The sequence below is a fragment of the Archocentrus centrarchus genome, chromosome 4 (assembly GCF_007364275.1).
Source record: "Archocentrus centrarchus isolate MPI-CPG fArcCen1 chromosome 4, fArcCen1, whole genome shotgun sequence".
Taxonomy (NCBI): Eukaryota; Metazoa; Chordata; class Actinopteri; order Cichliformes; family Cichlidae; genus Archocentrus; species Archocentrus centrarchus.
The window spans coordinates 11,707,303-11,723,005 of record NC_044349.1 but is presented as its reverse complement, the minus strand read 5'-3'; the positions used below and the strand labels follow the sequence as shown (position 1 = coordinate 11,723,005).

Genomic DNA, 15,703 nt, shown 5'->3' with positions numbered 1-15,703 from the left:
TGACTCATAGAGACAGTTTTAATGGATAAACAAAAAGGTTTAGTATACTTCTACTTAATAAATAATAAAAGCCACTCACCAAACACCTGGAGCCTGTGAGATATCTCAGCAGCTCCAGCCAGGTTTACAGCGACACATTTGTATATCCCAGCATCAGACAGCTGTGCTCGTTCAATCTCCAGCACCTGGCCACGCTTCCGTAATGTCACACCGGCTGCACTGGTCTGGGGTCGGCCATCTTTGTACCAAGTGATAGCTGAGGCCCAAAGGATATTCAAAGTATTTGTCATAAAGCAAAATAAGCTTTCAACAGAAAAATAGGACAGAAAAAGCTCAATTGTGGCTTTAACTTATTCAAAAAATTGAAGATAATGACAGATGAAATAAATGCTAGACTAACTAAAAGTCCAAGTTGATTTAACTGTGATTTCAGACATTGCACAGAATAAAAATCTTCTGTTTCTGGGTTATGGTTATGAATAATGGCCAAAAAAGTGTTTTCATCTTTTTATTTTTTAAATTTATTTATTTTTATCCCTTCACCGTGACCAAAAATAGGTTTTGTAAGGTCAAAGTGATCTTGACCTTTTAACTGCCATTAGCTAGTTAGTTGATCCTTAAATTATAGTGAACGTTTGTGGCGATCCTGAAGAACTTCCTGAGATATCACAGTTAGAAGAACGGGACAGACAGACAACCCAATAGCACAGATGATAACATGAATATTACAGTTATGATTGATGAAAAACAGCAGAGCCTAAAATAGACCTCGTTTCATGTAGCACAATTTCAGAGATTCAACATTGTTTTTACTTGCTGTAAAAATGAAGAAAAAAAAATCACAATAGGCATTCAATTACAGTATGCTTTAATTTAAGTTCTTATCTGTACCAAAATTTAGTGTTTAGTTCATCGAACTGGAAAGAGAAAAGGAAGAAACTGAAGCTGTTTGCAGGAAAACTACACTTTAAAGGCTGTGAGTGCACACAGTGGGACTGAGAAGGTAGTTTGTGAACAGTTTTACCAGGTAACGGGCTGCCTGTGGGCTTGCACTCAAGCTCAGTGGAAAAGCCAGACAGAACGGTCTGGTTGATGGTCTCCCCAGAGGATGGGATACTCGGAGGTTCTGAGGGACACAGACAGTATTACAAACAAACACAACAGCTTATTTGATGATTGTACTCATATCTGTTGATATTAAAAGATGGGATGAGGCAGATGGTTGAGACAAACAGGCAGAGAGAGTGCTTTGTATAGCTATAAGGAAGTTACCATGGACACTGAGTCGTATATGCTGCTGAGCTTCACCGGCAGTGTTGGTGGCCAGGCAAGTGAACTTCCCAGAATCCTCCAGTCTTGCCTCTGTAATCTTTAGTGTCCTGCCTGCTGACTCCAGCTGTGACAGATGATATACGCACAGCCATGCAGAGAACACAGAGAATTCATTGGTAATTACTATCCAGGTCTAAATGTGAGCAGTAAAGAGAATTAAGAGAGTTGAGATTTGGCTGCGGAAAAGCAAAAGAGCCAGATGTCTGCATGTATGGTTCACCTGAAGATGTGAACCTCATACTTCAGAGATAACTGATTTTAAAATGAACAGTCAGTTTGGGGACCAACCTGAAGGTGCTCACTAGTTGCATCGACAGGTCGGCTGTTTTTAAGCCAGGTAATGGTGGGAGGAGGGATCCCACTGGAGATGCAGTCTAGACTAATGGGCTTGTGGAGAATCACTGAACGTTCAGCAGGCCCATTGGTACGGATGGATGGAGGAACTGGGGAGGTGCAGAGGATAGATTTGTTTTCTCAAAAATGCTTTACAATTGCAAATGAGGAACAAGGAAATGAAAAAAGACATAGAGAGGTTTTTACCCATAGTGGGAGTTTTCCTGCAGCTTGCATTTAGAGTACAAGTAAAATCATTTACATTTAGAAGACATACAAAACTACTGAGATGGTTCTTTTGAATTGGGTCATAAAGGATTTAGTTTGTTTTTTTTTTACCTTGAACAACCACATTAAAGTCCTTCTCGTGATTTCCTGCCTCATTAGTGGCCACGCACTGAAAAAGTGCTGTGTCAGACACCTGAGCACGGGAAATGACTAGGCGTCGCCCACTGGCTGCGATCCATAACCCTTCACCTGGCCTCACAGGTTTTCCATCTTTATGCCACCTAGGAAGGAATCAGCTTTACAGTGACTTTGTGTTTTCATCCATACCTGTTTGTATTTGTTTTATTTTATCCAATAGATGGGGTCTTACGTGATTACAGGTGCAGGTGTTCCAGTGGCCTGACACTCAAGCTCCAAAGGGCTGTTGAGTATTACTGTGCTGACTGTCACATCATCAGCTCCATCAATGAAAGGAGGAACTACAGTATAATGAAATAATTTAAGTTCATTTCAGTATTAATTTGATGAGATAAATGCTGACAAAACTGGGTGCAGCCTCTGACAAAGTTTTCTGGCATTTGTGAGGCCAGACATGTCAAAACTACAATGAAATGACAGGTATCAGTTTATGTGGAATGCACACAAGCGTAGACACAAGATTATCAGCTTGTGCTGCATGTGGGTTGTCATGGCCGAGTGGTTAAGGCGATGGACTAGAAATCCATTGGGGTCTCCCCGCGCAGGTTCGAATCCTGCTGACAACGGTGTGCTGTTTTTCCAAGGTTTACTTTTCAAATAGTTGAAAAGTAAACCTGACAGGCTGTGATTTTCTGATAGCAAGTACAATATCAGAAAATACGCTTCCTATCTGCAATGTTTGAAGTCACGCAGTTCTAATAAAGGTAAAGTCAGGCGAGCACACAAATGACAGCATGGTGTCTGTAAACTGGATGTAGATAAGGCCTAAACAGGTTCTTGCTCTTACTAGCAATGAAACACAAATAACTGAGTGGCCACTTTAGGTAACACTTTTTTCTGTGATGTTTCTATTTGGCAGAATCAAATGTTGGGTTTTGTTACCAGCAAATGTGATTAGAAAGACTTTACTTTTACAAGGTCAAAACACTAAATCAGGTGCAGCAAAGAAATCAGAGTGAAATAAACAATAAAGCCAGACCAAAGGTTTCCCAGAATAACATGCAAAGTATGTAAAATATTGTATGCATTTTGAATGATAGAAAAAAGCCCAGTTGCTTTCCCAATCTTGTTAAGGGTGAACTGTGCCAGTGAAACTGAAAAAAAGAAGAAGAATTATTGAGACAGCTGTGACAGGCTCCAGCCCGCAGTGACTCTGAAGTGGATAAGTTGAAGAAAATGGATGGATGGATGGACTATACTAACATTTAATGTGCAAGTGCAAAAAATGCAAAAGTCAGCATAGTGTTATACATAGATTCATACATGTATTAATAAACATGAATACAGCAATATTCTGCGTGTTTATACCTAAAACCCTGATGTCATATTTGACCTCCTTCTCCCCAGCGATGCTTGTAGCCACACACGTGTAGTGTCCCGAGTCTGAGACAGCGGCAGAGAGGATTTCTAGTTTCTTTCCCTGCTCCAGCACACGGACACTTGCCCCATCATGTACAGGTATTCCATCCTTCAGCCAGGTAAGAGAGGGCGGTGGGTGTCCCCCAGCCTCACACTCCAGCATCAGAGACTTACTGAGAACCACTTTCCTATTAATGGGCCCTTTATCCCCGCCTGCGATGGTGGGAGGTACTGGATGAGAAATGCACATAAAAGAATATTATGGAAGCTAGATCATGTGAGAAAGTTAAGAGTTATTTTACATTTTGTTTACATTTGACACTCAAGGCTTTCATCAGCCAACATTTATATCTGCTTTATACTTAAAGCACTCTTCTCCTCTGGATCCATTATCATACTTTTCGGTAATTTTTTAAAATTAAATTAAAAGAGTTCCTCAATTCCTGCAATTTTAAAAAACAGATTTTGCCTAAATTTGGTATAGACTTTGTAAATGACATCATTAAAATGAGTTTTTAACAGCTGTTACTTTAAGCTGACACAAAACACAGTGAATACAAAAATGTGTACATATGTCATTTCTGACTCTTACAGTAGACGTCCAGTGTGTAGCTTTTCTCAGCGCTCCCAGCCACACTGGTCACCTTGCATATGTACTGTCCAGCATCAGATGCCTGTACTCGAGGGATCTTCAGGTAGTGGCCTTGCTCTACATATTGAGCCTGTCGGCTGGACAGGATGACCTCTCCTTTTCGGTACCAGGTTATGGTGGGAAGTGGTACCCCACGTGCCTCACACTCCAGAGTCACCACAGTGTCAAGCAGTGCTGTCACCTCTGTGGTTACATTACCTCCTTTGATCGAGGGGGGCACTGAAACAAACATATAAACATATTGAAATTTGTAGCTTCATTTGTCTATGTTAAGTGTGTAAACAGATTTATAGACAGCACAAAGGACTGTGCAAAAGTCTTGAGACACCACTCATTTCTTTATATTTTGTGTCCAAGGAGCCAGATGTTCATCTAGTTCACATTTTTCTATCAAAATATGAAGAAATGATGGGCAGCTCAAGACTTTTACACAGTTATATATTTACATAAAAAAACAGGCTTTGCGCACTGCTTAGAATTGATCAAAGTACATACTTACCAGAAACACTAAGGTTAAAGTCCTTGGTCTGTTTCCCAGCTGCATTTGTGGCACTACACTGGTAGCGGGCCTGATCTCCAAGACGGGCACTTTTTATTCTCAAAACCTGACCTCTGTTTGTGACCTCCAGATTGGGATCACCAAGAAACACCGGCCTACCAAGGAATAAGAATAAAAATGAGGACAGGAAGTACTGACCAAGGAATATTCAGCAAGCTTTATTTATTTAATTTTGGAGCATGCTTACTTCCTGTCCTTGTACCACTGGATTGCAGGAAAGGGGATTCCCTGCACCTTGCACTCAAGAGAGACAGCTTGTTTGATAATTGCTGAAACATCTTCAGGAGAGCCCGAGCCCATAATTGTTGGTGGGACTATGGAACCAAGACAGAAAGAATGACTTTAAGTGACATCGAGAAAAGTAATTCCATCCATCTATCCTCTTCTGCTTATCCGGGGCTGGGTTACGGGGGCAGGAGCCTAAGCAGAAAAGCCCAGGCTTCTCAGGCTTCCCTCTCCCCAGCCACCTCCTCCAGCTCATCCAGAGAGACCCCAAGGCGTTCCCAGGCCAGCCGAGAGATATAATCTCCCCAGTGTGTCTTGAGCCACCTCAACTGGCTCAACTGGCTCCTTTCGATGTGGAGGAGCTCTACTCTGAGCCCCTCCCGGATGGCCACACTCCTCACCTTATCTCTAAGGGAGAGGCCAGCCACCCTTCGAAGGAAACTCATTTCTGCCGCTTGTATTCACGATCTTATTCTTTCGGTCACTACCCAAAGCTTGTGACCATAGGTGAGGGTAGGAACGTAGATTGACCGGTAAATCGAGAGCTTCGCTTTTACACTAAGCTCCCTCTTCACCACGACAGACCGGTGCAGCATCCGCATCACTGCAGAAGCAGCCCCGATCCGTCTGTCGATCTCCCGCTCCCTTCTCCCGTCACTCTTGAACAAGACCCCGAGATACTTGAACTCCTCCACTTGGGGCAAGAACTCGTTCTTGAGCTGGAGAGGGCACTCCACCCTTTTCCAGCTGAGGACCATGGCTTCACACTTAGAGGTGCTGGTTCTCATGCTGGCTGCTTCATACTCGGCTGCAAACTGTTCCACTGCAAGCTGGAGGCCACCCCCTGATGAAGCCAACAGGACCGCATCATCTGCAAAGAGCAGAGATGAGACTCTGAGGCCACCAAGGAAGAATTCCTGGCTACGCCTAGAAATTCTGTCCATAAAAATTGTGAACAGAATCGGTGACAAAGGGCAGCCCTGATGGAGTCCGACAGTCACAGGAAACGAATCCGACTTATTACCGGCTATACGGCCCAAGCTCTCACTGCAATTGTACAGAGACTGAATGGCCCGCAACAACAGGCCAGACACCCCATACTCCCACAGGATCTCTCAAAGGATACCCCGAGGGACACAGTCGAATGCCTTCTCCAAGTCCACAAACATATATAGACTGGTTGGGCAAACCCCACGCACACTCGAATAAAGAGCTGGTCCAGCGTTCCGCGACCAGGATGAAAACTGCATTGTTCCTCCTGGATCCGAGGTTCGACTAACTGACGGACCCTCCTTTCCAGCACCCTGGCATAGACCTTACCGGGGAGGCTGAGGAGTGTGATCCCCTGAAAGTTGGAGCACACCCTCCGGTCTCCCTTCTTAAAGATGGGGACCACCACCCCGGTCGTCCAATCCAATGGCACTGCCCCAGATCTCCACGCAATGTTGCAGAGGCGTGTCAACCAAGACAGCCCTACAACATCCAGAGCCTTCAGGAACTCAGGGCGAATCTCATCCACCCCAGGGGCCCTGCCACCAAGGAGTTGTTTAACTGCCTCAGTGACCTCACCCCCAGTGATGGTCAAGTCATCTCCCTCGTCCCCAGACTCTGGTTCCACTACAGAAGGCATGTCAGTGGGATTCAGGAGGTCCTCGAAGTATCCTTCCACCGTCCGACTATAGCCTCAGTTGACGTCAGCAGCACCCCACCCACACTATAAACCGTGTGAGCGGAGCACTGCTTTCCCCTCCTGAGTCACCTGACGGTTTGCCAGAATCGCTTCGATGCCGTCCGAAAGTCTTTTTCCATAGCCTCACAGAACTCCTCCCACACCCAAGTTTTTGCTTCGGCTGCCTCCGCCTGAGCTGCATTCCGCTTGGCCTCCCGATACCTGTCAGCTGCCTCCGGAGTCCCACAGGCTAACCAAGCCAGATAGGACTCTTTCTTCAGCTTGATGGCTCCCTTCACCTCCGGTGACCACCATCTGGTTCGGGGGTTACCACCATGACAGGCACCAACCACCTTGCAGCCACAGCTCTGAGCAGCAGCCTCAACAATGGAGGTGCGGAACATGGTCCAATGTCCTCAGCCTCCCTCGGAATGCTGTCGAAGTTCTGCCGGAGGTGGGAGTTGAAGATGTCCCGGACTGGGGCTTCTGCCAGGCATTCCCAGCGCACCCTCACAATACGTTAAGGTGCGCCAGGTCTGTCCAGCATCTTCCCCCGCCACCTGATCCAACTCACCACCAGGTGGTGATCAGTTGACAGCTCGGCTCCAGAACATACGGCCACAGATCTGATGATACGATTACAAAAATTGATCATCGACCTAGGGTGTCCTGGTGCCATGTGCACTTATGGACATCCTCATGTTCGAACATGGTGTTCGTTATGGACAAACTGTGGTTTGCACAAAAGTCCAATAACAAAACACCATTCGGGTTCAGATCGGGAAGGCCGTTCCTCCCAATCACGCCCCTCCAGGTCTCACTGTCATTTCCCACGTGAGCGTTGAAGTCTCTCAGCAAGACTATGGAGTCACCAGATGGAGCACTCTCCAGCACCCCGCCCAGTGATTCCAAGAAGGGTGGATACTCTGAACTGTCATTCGGCGCATAAGCGCAAACACAGTCAGGACCCATTCCCCGGCCCGAAGGCGCAGGGAAAATACCCTCTTGTCCACCGGTGAAAACTCCGATGTTCAGGCAGCAAGCTGGGGGGATACAAGAATACCCACCCCAACTCGCCGCTTCTCACCGAGGGCAACTCCAGACTGGAACAGAGTCCAGCCCTTCTCCAGGAGACTGGTTCCAGAGCCCAGGCCATGTGTTGAGGTGAGCCCAACTATATCTAGCTGGTATTTCTCAACCTCACGCACTAGCTCAGGCTCCTTCCCCACCAGAGATGACATTCCATGTCCCAGTATATATATATATATATATATATATATATATATATATATATATATATATATATATATATATACTTGTCCAGCACAGTCCTGAATTAATTGTAACTAACTGAGAATTGTGGGTAGATCTAGGAGACAGGATTACAATAGCTTGCTGGCTATAAAAACAGTCCTTATGTGTTTCAGCGATATAACCACTCACTGACTTTACTCACCGAGCACATCCAAGAAAAAGTCTCTTTCAGTGCTGCCTGCAATGTTGATAGCTTTACAGCTGTAGCTGCCTGCATCTGCTGTTTGTGCCTTCAGTAGTCTCAGGGTTTTTCCCTTATCAACAATCTGGACGTCGTTACTTGCAACTACCTGTCAATCACCATAAATAAAATCACACCATAACTAAAAGTTTAGGAAATGCTGTCTGACAAATTCAAAGACATCACGCTAATAGGATCTAAACAAAAACAAGCTGCAGCTGACATTTACAGGAGATTTGGAAAAAAATAGCTGTGGTCTACAGAGAGACAAAGATTTATTTAGCAAAGAAACTTAATTTAAAATGTTTACAAAACATGGGAAGTGTGCAGTTGTTGCTTAGAGCCAAAAACATTCAGAGAGAAGAGTATGCTGATTTAGATTACTCATAATTAGCAGATTAAAGTATGTGCTCTGATTTTACCATCTGTGCCTGGCAGGAAAAAAAAATACGGCAGCCAAGGGAACAAAAAGCAGCCAACAAACTGGGATGTTAATGCAAAGTGTGTGCTAGTGCTCTGCTCTCCCCTCAATTTATCATTATTATTCTGTCATTACAGCTTTGAGCATATTGAAATCAAAGCTTCTCTTGTCACACACACACACACACACACACACACACACACACACACACACACACACACACACACACACACACACACACACACACACACACACACACACACACAAACAAAGTCTGTTCTCTTGGACAGTGCACCCTGTGATCAGAGCCCATTAAGTCTTTCAAGACTTAAAGCTTGCATAATTGAATGAAAAGAAGGGTCATTATAATTTCTCATTACTTTTACTCATGTAAAAAAAGACCACATTCTCAAGACCACAGCTTTAGAATACGTTATGCAATTTACACGGCAGTGCCACTCAGTATGTCTATTTGACACATGCACCTTTCTTTTAAATGAGTAACCTTTGTATACATGGCAAAAATAGACAAATAATAATAATTTAAAAAAACATAATACGTGTTGATCAATTATTCAGTGAGATTTCACCTACAGGAGTTCCATCTTTGTACCATGTGATAACAGGTGTTGGACTTCCTGTGATGTCACACACCAAGCTGATGGGCTGGCTCAGAACCACTGACAGGTTGCCTGCTGTTTCTCTGTCATGAAAGTCTGGGGGTACTGTGGAGGTGCCAAAAGTAATGACTATATTATAAAATGTAAGCTTTTTAAATTTTTTTTTTTTTTTACTAGAGGTGCAAATTACTTAAGGAACGGGTCAATCACCATTGACTTTGAGCTGGTACTTCCTCTCAGTGGATCCAGCATCATTGACAGCAGTACAGACGTACTCTCCATTATCCATTGGTGAGACAGAGGCCAGAATCAGCAGTGTACCATCCTCTAGGATGGACACACCAGGCTCACTGCCTGTCAATTCCTGGCCATTACGTAACCAGCGAATCACTGGCTTAGGAAGACCTGAAGGTGGGATGGAGACACAAGTAAAGGAAGATCAATCCTTTCTTCCCTAAGCTGCAGCCTTCCGTCTAGCTTATTGCTTCAATGTGAATAAACATTTTTCATTTGCATTTGGTTGTGGTCCTTGTGAACTGAAAGATAAGAGGAGATAACGCAGTACCTTTAGCAGGGCAGGGAAAGGCGATACGCTGATTGGCAACCCTCTCCTGCAGAGGACGGTTGAAGGGGGGTTCCAGTACCTCAACAACAGGGGGCACTGAAAAGATGCAAACACACAATCAAACACATCAAATTACACCATACACACTACAAAGCATCTGTAAGAGTTTTATTATGGAGGTTTTTAAAATTGAGCAATATAGTAATACTGGAAGCTTCCACTCATTTACAATCAGTTCACAACACAAGAGTCTGAGCCAACCTTGAACTACAAGTTGAACTTGAGCCTCATCTCTTCCTGCAGTGTTGGTGGCTGTGCAAGTGTAGGCTCCTTCATCATCAAGTCCCACATTTCTCAAGGACAGACTACCATCAGGTGACACTGGGTATCTCTGACCATCCTTGGTCCAGATGAGTGTGGGCTCTGGGACTCCCTTCACCACGCATGGCAGCTCTACAGGGTGACCCACCTGTACCTTCATTACCCTGGGGCCAGCCTGAATGCTAGGGGGCACTGCAGAAGAAAGACATAAGACATGATTTACTGTACTAACATTTTTTTCTGCTTTATTTGGAGTTGCATGCTATCTAGTACAGGAATTTCAGTTCAGAAGTTACTATAGAGGCTGTGGCTGTGAACTATGTAATCCCAGGTGACATTATGTCTGGGCTTCACCTCTCATTTAGGTAATTGGGAGTACTGAACGAGTAGTTTGACTGTCTGAAATCTAAGAAATGGATAGCACAAACTATATATGTTCAGTTACCTCATTTGATGTAGTTGACTGCATATTTCAGTGAATGATCTTTTCATAGTATGTAAAATTTTACAGAAATCAGGAATTCTTACATTCATAATGAAAGAAGATTTTTAATCTTCTCAAGCTTACCCAAAATGCTCAGTTCAATGGCTTGAGTTAGGTTGCCAGCAATATTGGAGGCGACACACACATAAAGTCCACCGTCTGACACTCTGGTCTCTAAGATCTTCATAGACCCAGAGGGAAGCTTTGTATGCCTGGAAGCAACAAGAACATGCTAAAAAAAAAAAAATCTAAGAGGAACAAATCAAACTTCAAAGTAAAAGTCTTTTGGCAATTATGGCTGCAAAACCTATAAAAAAAAAAAAAAAAATCCCACACTCACACACTTACAGTTTCCACTCAGTGACTTATTCAGTCATTACTGAAAAAAAGACACTTCAGTAATTCTTACTAATCCACCATCAGCCATAATTACAGCTGTTGTGTCAGGCGCATAGTAGGAGCAACAGATCACAGGGAGGAGTATGATTACTCAGTCATCTTAGAAAGCCACAAACTATGCCCTAAGGTCATAAATGGTTGAAAAAGCACTGCATCATGGATTATATGTAGGTTCTCTTAGTCTTTTAAAATTACAAATCTAGCTCTCTCATTGAGGTTAAAACCAAGATAATATGATTTTACCCAATGATTGCTTACACTTAGGGAAATATTTCATTCATAGGGGTGCACTTTATGGCAGCAAGGTAATTTGGTCTCTGCCCAGAAATACATGTGGTGTGATTTTAATGAGAATGGCAGAATAAAATAGTGTACTAGGGCTTATCAATTAGCAACCTCTGTATTGTGTGTGTACAGTACCTGGGAGAGTACGGAGAGATTAGCTGCCTTTCTTTGGCCCAACTGATGATGGGAGGTGGGACACTGTGGACATTGCACGGCAAAACAGCATCCTCGCCCTCAATCACTGACATCTTCATTGGTCCTGCTGAGTGTCCGTCATCACCAATTTTGGACCTAGGTCGGACTGGGCAGGCAAACACAGACACATATTTAATTGATTCCAGGTACTCGTCCTCCTTCCACTGCTAGCTGCACCTACCTCATGTTAATGTGTTTGGAGGTGTGAAAAGAAAGAATAAGTATAATCAAAAAGAACTAACACACATAATGTTTTGTCCACCATTGTGGACAGTTGTTACAGTTAGGAATTATTAAGCATCAGAATGTGGAGAAAAGGTGATTTAAGTGACTTTGAATTTGGCATGGTTGTTGGTGTCAGTCTGAGTATTTCTGAAACTGCTGATCTACTGGGATTTTACTGCACAACCATCTCTAGGGTTTACAGAGAAAAGTCTGAAATAGAAAAGATATCCAGTGAGTGGCAGTTCTCTGGGTGAAAAGTACTTCAAGCTGAAGGGAAGGCAATAGTAACTGACCATTCGTTACAACCAAGGTATGCAGAAGGGCATCTCTGAATGTTCCATCTTCATACGCTGTTGAAGAAGATAAGCTACAGTAGCAGAAGACCGCACCAAGTGCTACAGGAAACCGAGGCTACGATTCATACAAGCTCACCAAAATTAGATGATAAAAGATTGGGAAAACATTGCCTGGTCTGACAAGTTTCAATTTCTGCTTTTATGTTTGGATGGTAGGATCACAATTTGGAGCAAACAAGCATCGATCCATCCTGTCTTGTATCAAGGGTTCAGGCTGCTGGTGGTGTGTGGGCTGTTTTCTTGGCAAATATCGGGCCTCTCATTGAATGTGACAGTGACTTCAAATGGCCTCCACAGTCACCAGTTCACAATCCAATAGAGCCCCTTTGGAATATGGTGCAGATTCTTATCGTGGACAAATCAGCTGACAAATCTGCAGCAGCTCTTAAGACTATCAACTGTTTTTACCCTCACCAGTCACTGAAGGGGCTTTATCTGCACACAGTAAAGGCAAAGTACAACTAAGAAAAAACAAAGGAAACTGAAATTTGTGTTTGAGTCTAAAACTTTGTGTTATGAAGTTGCTGGTAAAGGCACATAGAATTTCTAAAAACATCATGGTAATTAGGCAAAAATTAAATTAGTAATAATTTGTTGAAGTGAAACGCTATATTTAGCCTCTGTGTTTCTGTGTACACTATCTGTAGAATTCAGCTGGTGATGAGGTTTACCATAGACAGTGAGCTGGACCTTCCTGGAAACATAGCCAGCAGCATTACCAGCAGTACAGATGAACTCTCCAGTCTCATTTCCAGAAGGGGAAATAATAAGGAGGCTGCCGTCGGGATTCAACGAGAAGTCTGAACCACCCAAGTTCACTTGCTCCCCACCCTAGAAAACAAATCACAGCAGGGAATGGGCAGGGGCTGGATTTGACTTCATCAGCTCAGCTTTAACATTTGATGATGTGGTGTCCAAGACAAGGATGTGTGGTTTGACCTACTAAGTACTTAAATGTAAAAACTGATTCTGTGCCCTCTTCTTAAACAATGGGACTGTGAATAAAGCACTGAAAATGTGCAAATAAAAAACACAAAACCCATGTGATGTTAGTGCAGCACAAGTGTGTCATATAGCGTCTATACCGTCATATCAGCCCCGCAGTCACTAACATGACTCGACCTGATTGATGTTATAGAGAACAGCAAAGGAATCAGAGGGAATCACATTTTAACAGCTGGTGCAGAACTTAGCAGGGTCTAGTTTCATATGTCCCTGTAGCCCTGTTCACTTTAACAGCAAGGCCTGTACAATTCAGAGGGACGACTGTAAAAGATGGAAAAGAGGGAGGGACTGTCCACATACACATACTGGCTTAAAATGTGAGCGTCTGAATGCTGAAGACACTGTGCAAGCTAATGGACACAGGTAGAGTTTATTTCATGGTGCAGCACATCAGGCATGCACATGTACCCCCACAGAGGCATTTTCCGTTCCAGCGTTATTGTCTTGTCAGAACCTATCAGTGAAGTAAACACTGTGCAATCCTGACCTTTGACACAAAACAATGCAAGAGCCTGTTTCTTTGTAGTGGAAAACAATGCATCCACATCTGGAATCTTTCAACTTGAATCCATCACTGTCCAAAACAGCACAACCACATTACATAAACACAAACGCTGCATGTTTCTAGTCCAAATTAGCCGTAAAACAGGGAATAGCAGAATAAAGAGGTTAATCTGTGCATGAGCATGTGAGTCAACCGATTCTTTAAGTATGAAGGAGTCAGGGAAAAGTGGATGTTAAGGAGTCATGAAATTACTTACTCCTTCCTTATCATCAGGTGGGAAAATTATTTTTTCTTTACTTACTTTCCCCTGTGTTATTTCTGTGTGTTCATTTTATTATTTCTGTGTGCTTGGATGGGAACTCAAAGTCAAACTCAAAGTTTAGGAGGACTAAATGAGAGCTGGCCTTTTTGTTGGCCATTATACATAGAGAGACGATGCTGATACAGAACCTTGGTCCAGGTGATATCAGGAGCCGGGACTCCACTGGCACGGCAGGGCAGGGAGATGGATGTTCCTTCAATTGTGCTGAATACCTGAGGGCCATGCTGAATGGTGGGAATCACTGTACACACAAGGGCAAAATAAGATGCTGCTGAATATTTTTGTCTACATGAATATCTTCATCAAGTATTTACACAATCTGCTCTATGCATTTTTTTTTTACTTTGTGTTGAATCTGTTCTTGGTTGTCTCCACATGAGTGTAAACCACTGATTTGCTGTGCATCTTAAAAGCATCTGGAGAACGTCTGTACTTACAAGGAGCTGCCCTTACACTACTGAGTACAGATGTTCCTATTTTACTTTTCTGCTTTTTTGTCTCTCTTTCTTCTTTACAATCCTTCTTGTTTTTATTTTATTTTTATTTTTATTTTTTATTTTTTGTGACCCAAACACTCTGCAGAAGAAATCATCACATTGTACACAATACAAGACATGACATCATGGTATTCTGGATGCACATTTTGCAGTTAAAATAGTTTCTCATAAGTTACTGCAAAATCAGCTACATAGTGCAAATGTGATTTGTGCATATGAAAATGACCTGACACAAAGAATTTAAGGGAGCCACTACTTTGCATCCTGCAAACTGTTCCTATTTATATTGGTAGAAGCTGCCAGCATCTGATTTTAATATGAATGGAGAACACATTTTCCCCTCACACACACTTTTCTTCAAAGTCTACAATTCCTTCAGCAGTTCCTGGTTTTCATGCAGTCTTAAGCTATTCCTGTTCATGAGATTAAGAGCCTTTACAATGGATTGGAGACATATATCAGTAGGACTGCAGATCACAGTTGATCTCAGCACCAGCACCTTTCAGACATCTAATTGGTGGGAGGTCCCAACACAGAGCCATATTACTAAATATGGACATAACAATAACAATAATTTGACTATAGTGGTCCTGATTTAACTTTTTTCTTTTTAAATTTTTTTAATATGTGCTTGTTTGTGTGGTGATTTTATGTGTCTAATGTATGCTACCGTAAACGCTGACAGTGGTTGTATGGTTGGCGGCCCCAACAGCGTTTTCAGCCAAGCAGGTGTAGTCACCCGCATCGTCCAGTCGAACTCTCTCAATATGTAGACTGCCATCCCTCCTCACTGACACATACTGGTCTGAGGTCACCTGACAGAATGTAAGTTGAACACTTTTGAATGAAATCCTGGTTATCAAACACAGAGTCAAAATCAAGGCATGCAACATGTAAAAAAAAAAAAAAAAAAAAAAAAGAGTTTCCTCCCTGTGTCCTCACCAGGCCATAGTCATGTAGCCACTGTCTCTCAGGGAGCGGATTCCCGGCCAGCAACACACAAGGAAGAGTCATTGGCTGGTCCTCGATCACACTCAGCACAGCTGGACTCATTGCGATGACAGGTGAAACTGTGGATACCATTAGGATAAGTATAGAAAGCTTGTGGGGAAAATAATCAAGCAAGCTGATGTCAAGAAAGTATTTAAAAACTTAGAGGAAATCATCTGCAGCCATTTGACAGAAAGGATAATAACCTATGAGTGTTGTAAAGCATGCATTCCTGAAAATATTAATGTAAGAGAAAGTAGAAAATAGGACAAATGCTTAAAATCTGATGTCAGAAGTGTTGATAATGAGCGTGGTGGTATTTCATAGGGAAATCCACAGGTGGTTGGTATGCATACAATATGATGGATGGTGCATGATTGTTCCTATAAATGCATCAGAAATACAGTATATGCAGTACGGTATGTGTTTTATAATTTTTTAAAAACTATGCACACCCCATTCT

At 42.9% G+C, this 15,703-nt stretch overlaps 1 protein-coding gene and 1 non-coding gene across 2 annotated transcripts in view; one reads left to right on the top strand and one right to left on the bottom strand.

Annotated features, from left to right (window-relative positions):
• Positions 1-15,703, bottom strand: part of hmcn1 (hemicentin 1) — an 83,926-nt gene that overhangs the window by 27,028 nt on the left and 41,195 nt on the right. Inside the window, exons 18-38 of the mRNA XM_030727296.1 lie at positions 15,193-15,320; positions 14,921-15,065; positions 13,882-13,994; positions 12,593-12,752; positions 11,281-11,446; positions 10,546-10,673; positions 9,918-10,169; positions 9,657-9,752; positions 9,302-9,496; positions 9,066-9,196; positions 8,012-8,159; positions 4,849-4,975; positions 4,602-4,756; positions 4,043-4,321; positions 3,400-3,681; positions 2,264-2,372; positions 2,005-2,174; positions 1,621-1,775; positions 1,273-1,396; positions 1,025-1,126; positions 80-256 (exon numbers count right to left, since the gene is read on the bottom strand). Coding sequence (XP_030583156.1) covers positions 80-256; positions 1,025-1,126; positions 1,273-1,396; positions 1,621-1,775; positions 2,005-2,174; positions 2,264-2,372; positions 3,400-3,681; positions 4,043-4,321; positions 4,602-4,756; positions 4,849-4,975; positions 8,012-8,159; positions 9,066-9,196; positions 9,302-9,496; positions 9,657-9,752; positions 9,918-10,169; positions 10,546-10,673; positions 11,281-11,446; positions 12,593-12,752; positions 13,882-13,994; positions 14,921-15,065; positions 15,193-15,320 — 3,342 coding nt within the window. The remainder of the gene's footprint in view (positions 1-79; positions 257-1,024; positions 1,127-1,272; positions 1,397-1,620; positions 1,776-2,004; positions 2,175-2,263; positions 2,373-3,399; positions 3,682-4,042; positions 4,322-4,601; positions 4,757-4,848; positions 4,976-8,011; positions 8,160-9,065; positions 9,197-9,301; positions 9,497-9,656; positions 9,753-9,917; positions 10,170-10,545; positions 10,674-11,280; positions 11,447-12,592; positions 12,753-13,881; positions 13,995-14,920; positions 15,066-15,192; positions 15,321-15,703) is intronic.
• On the top strand, positions 2,576-2,657 carry trnas-aga (transfer RNA serine (anticodon AGA)). Its single transcript has one exon. It is a non-coding gene; the product is annotated as a tRNA-Ser (tRNA).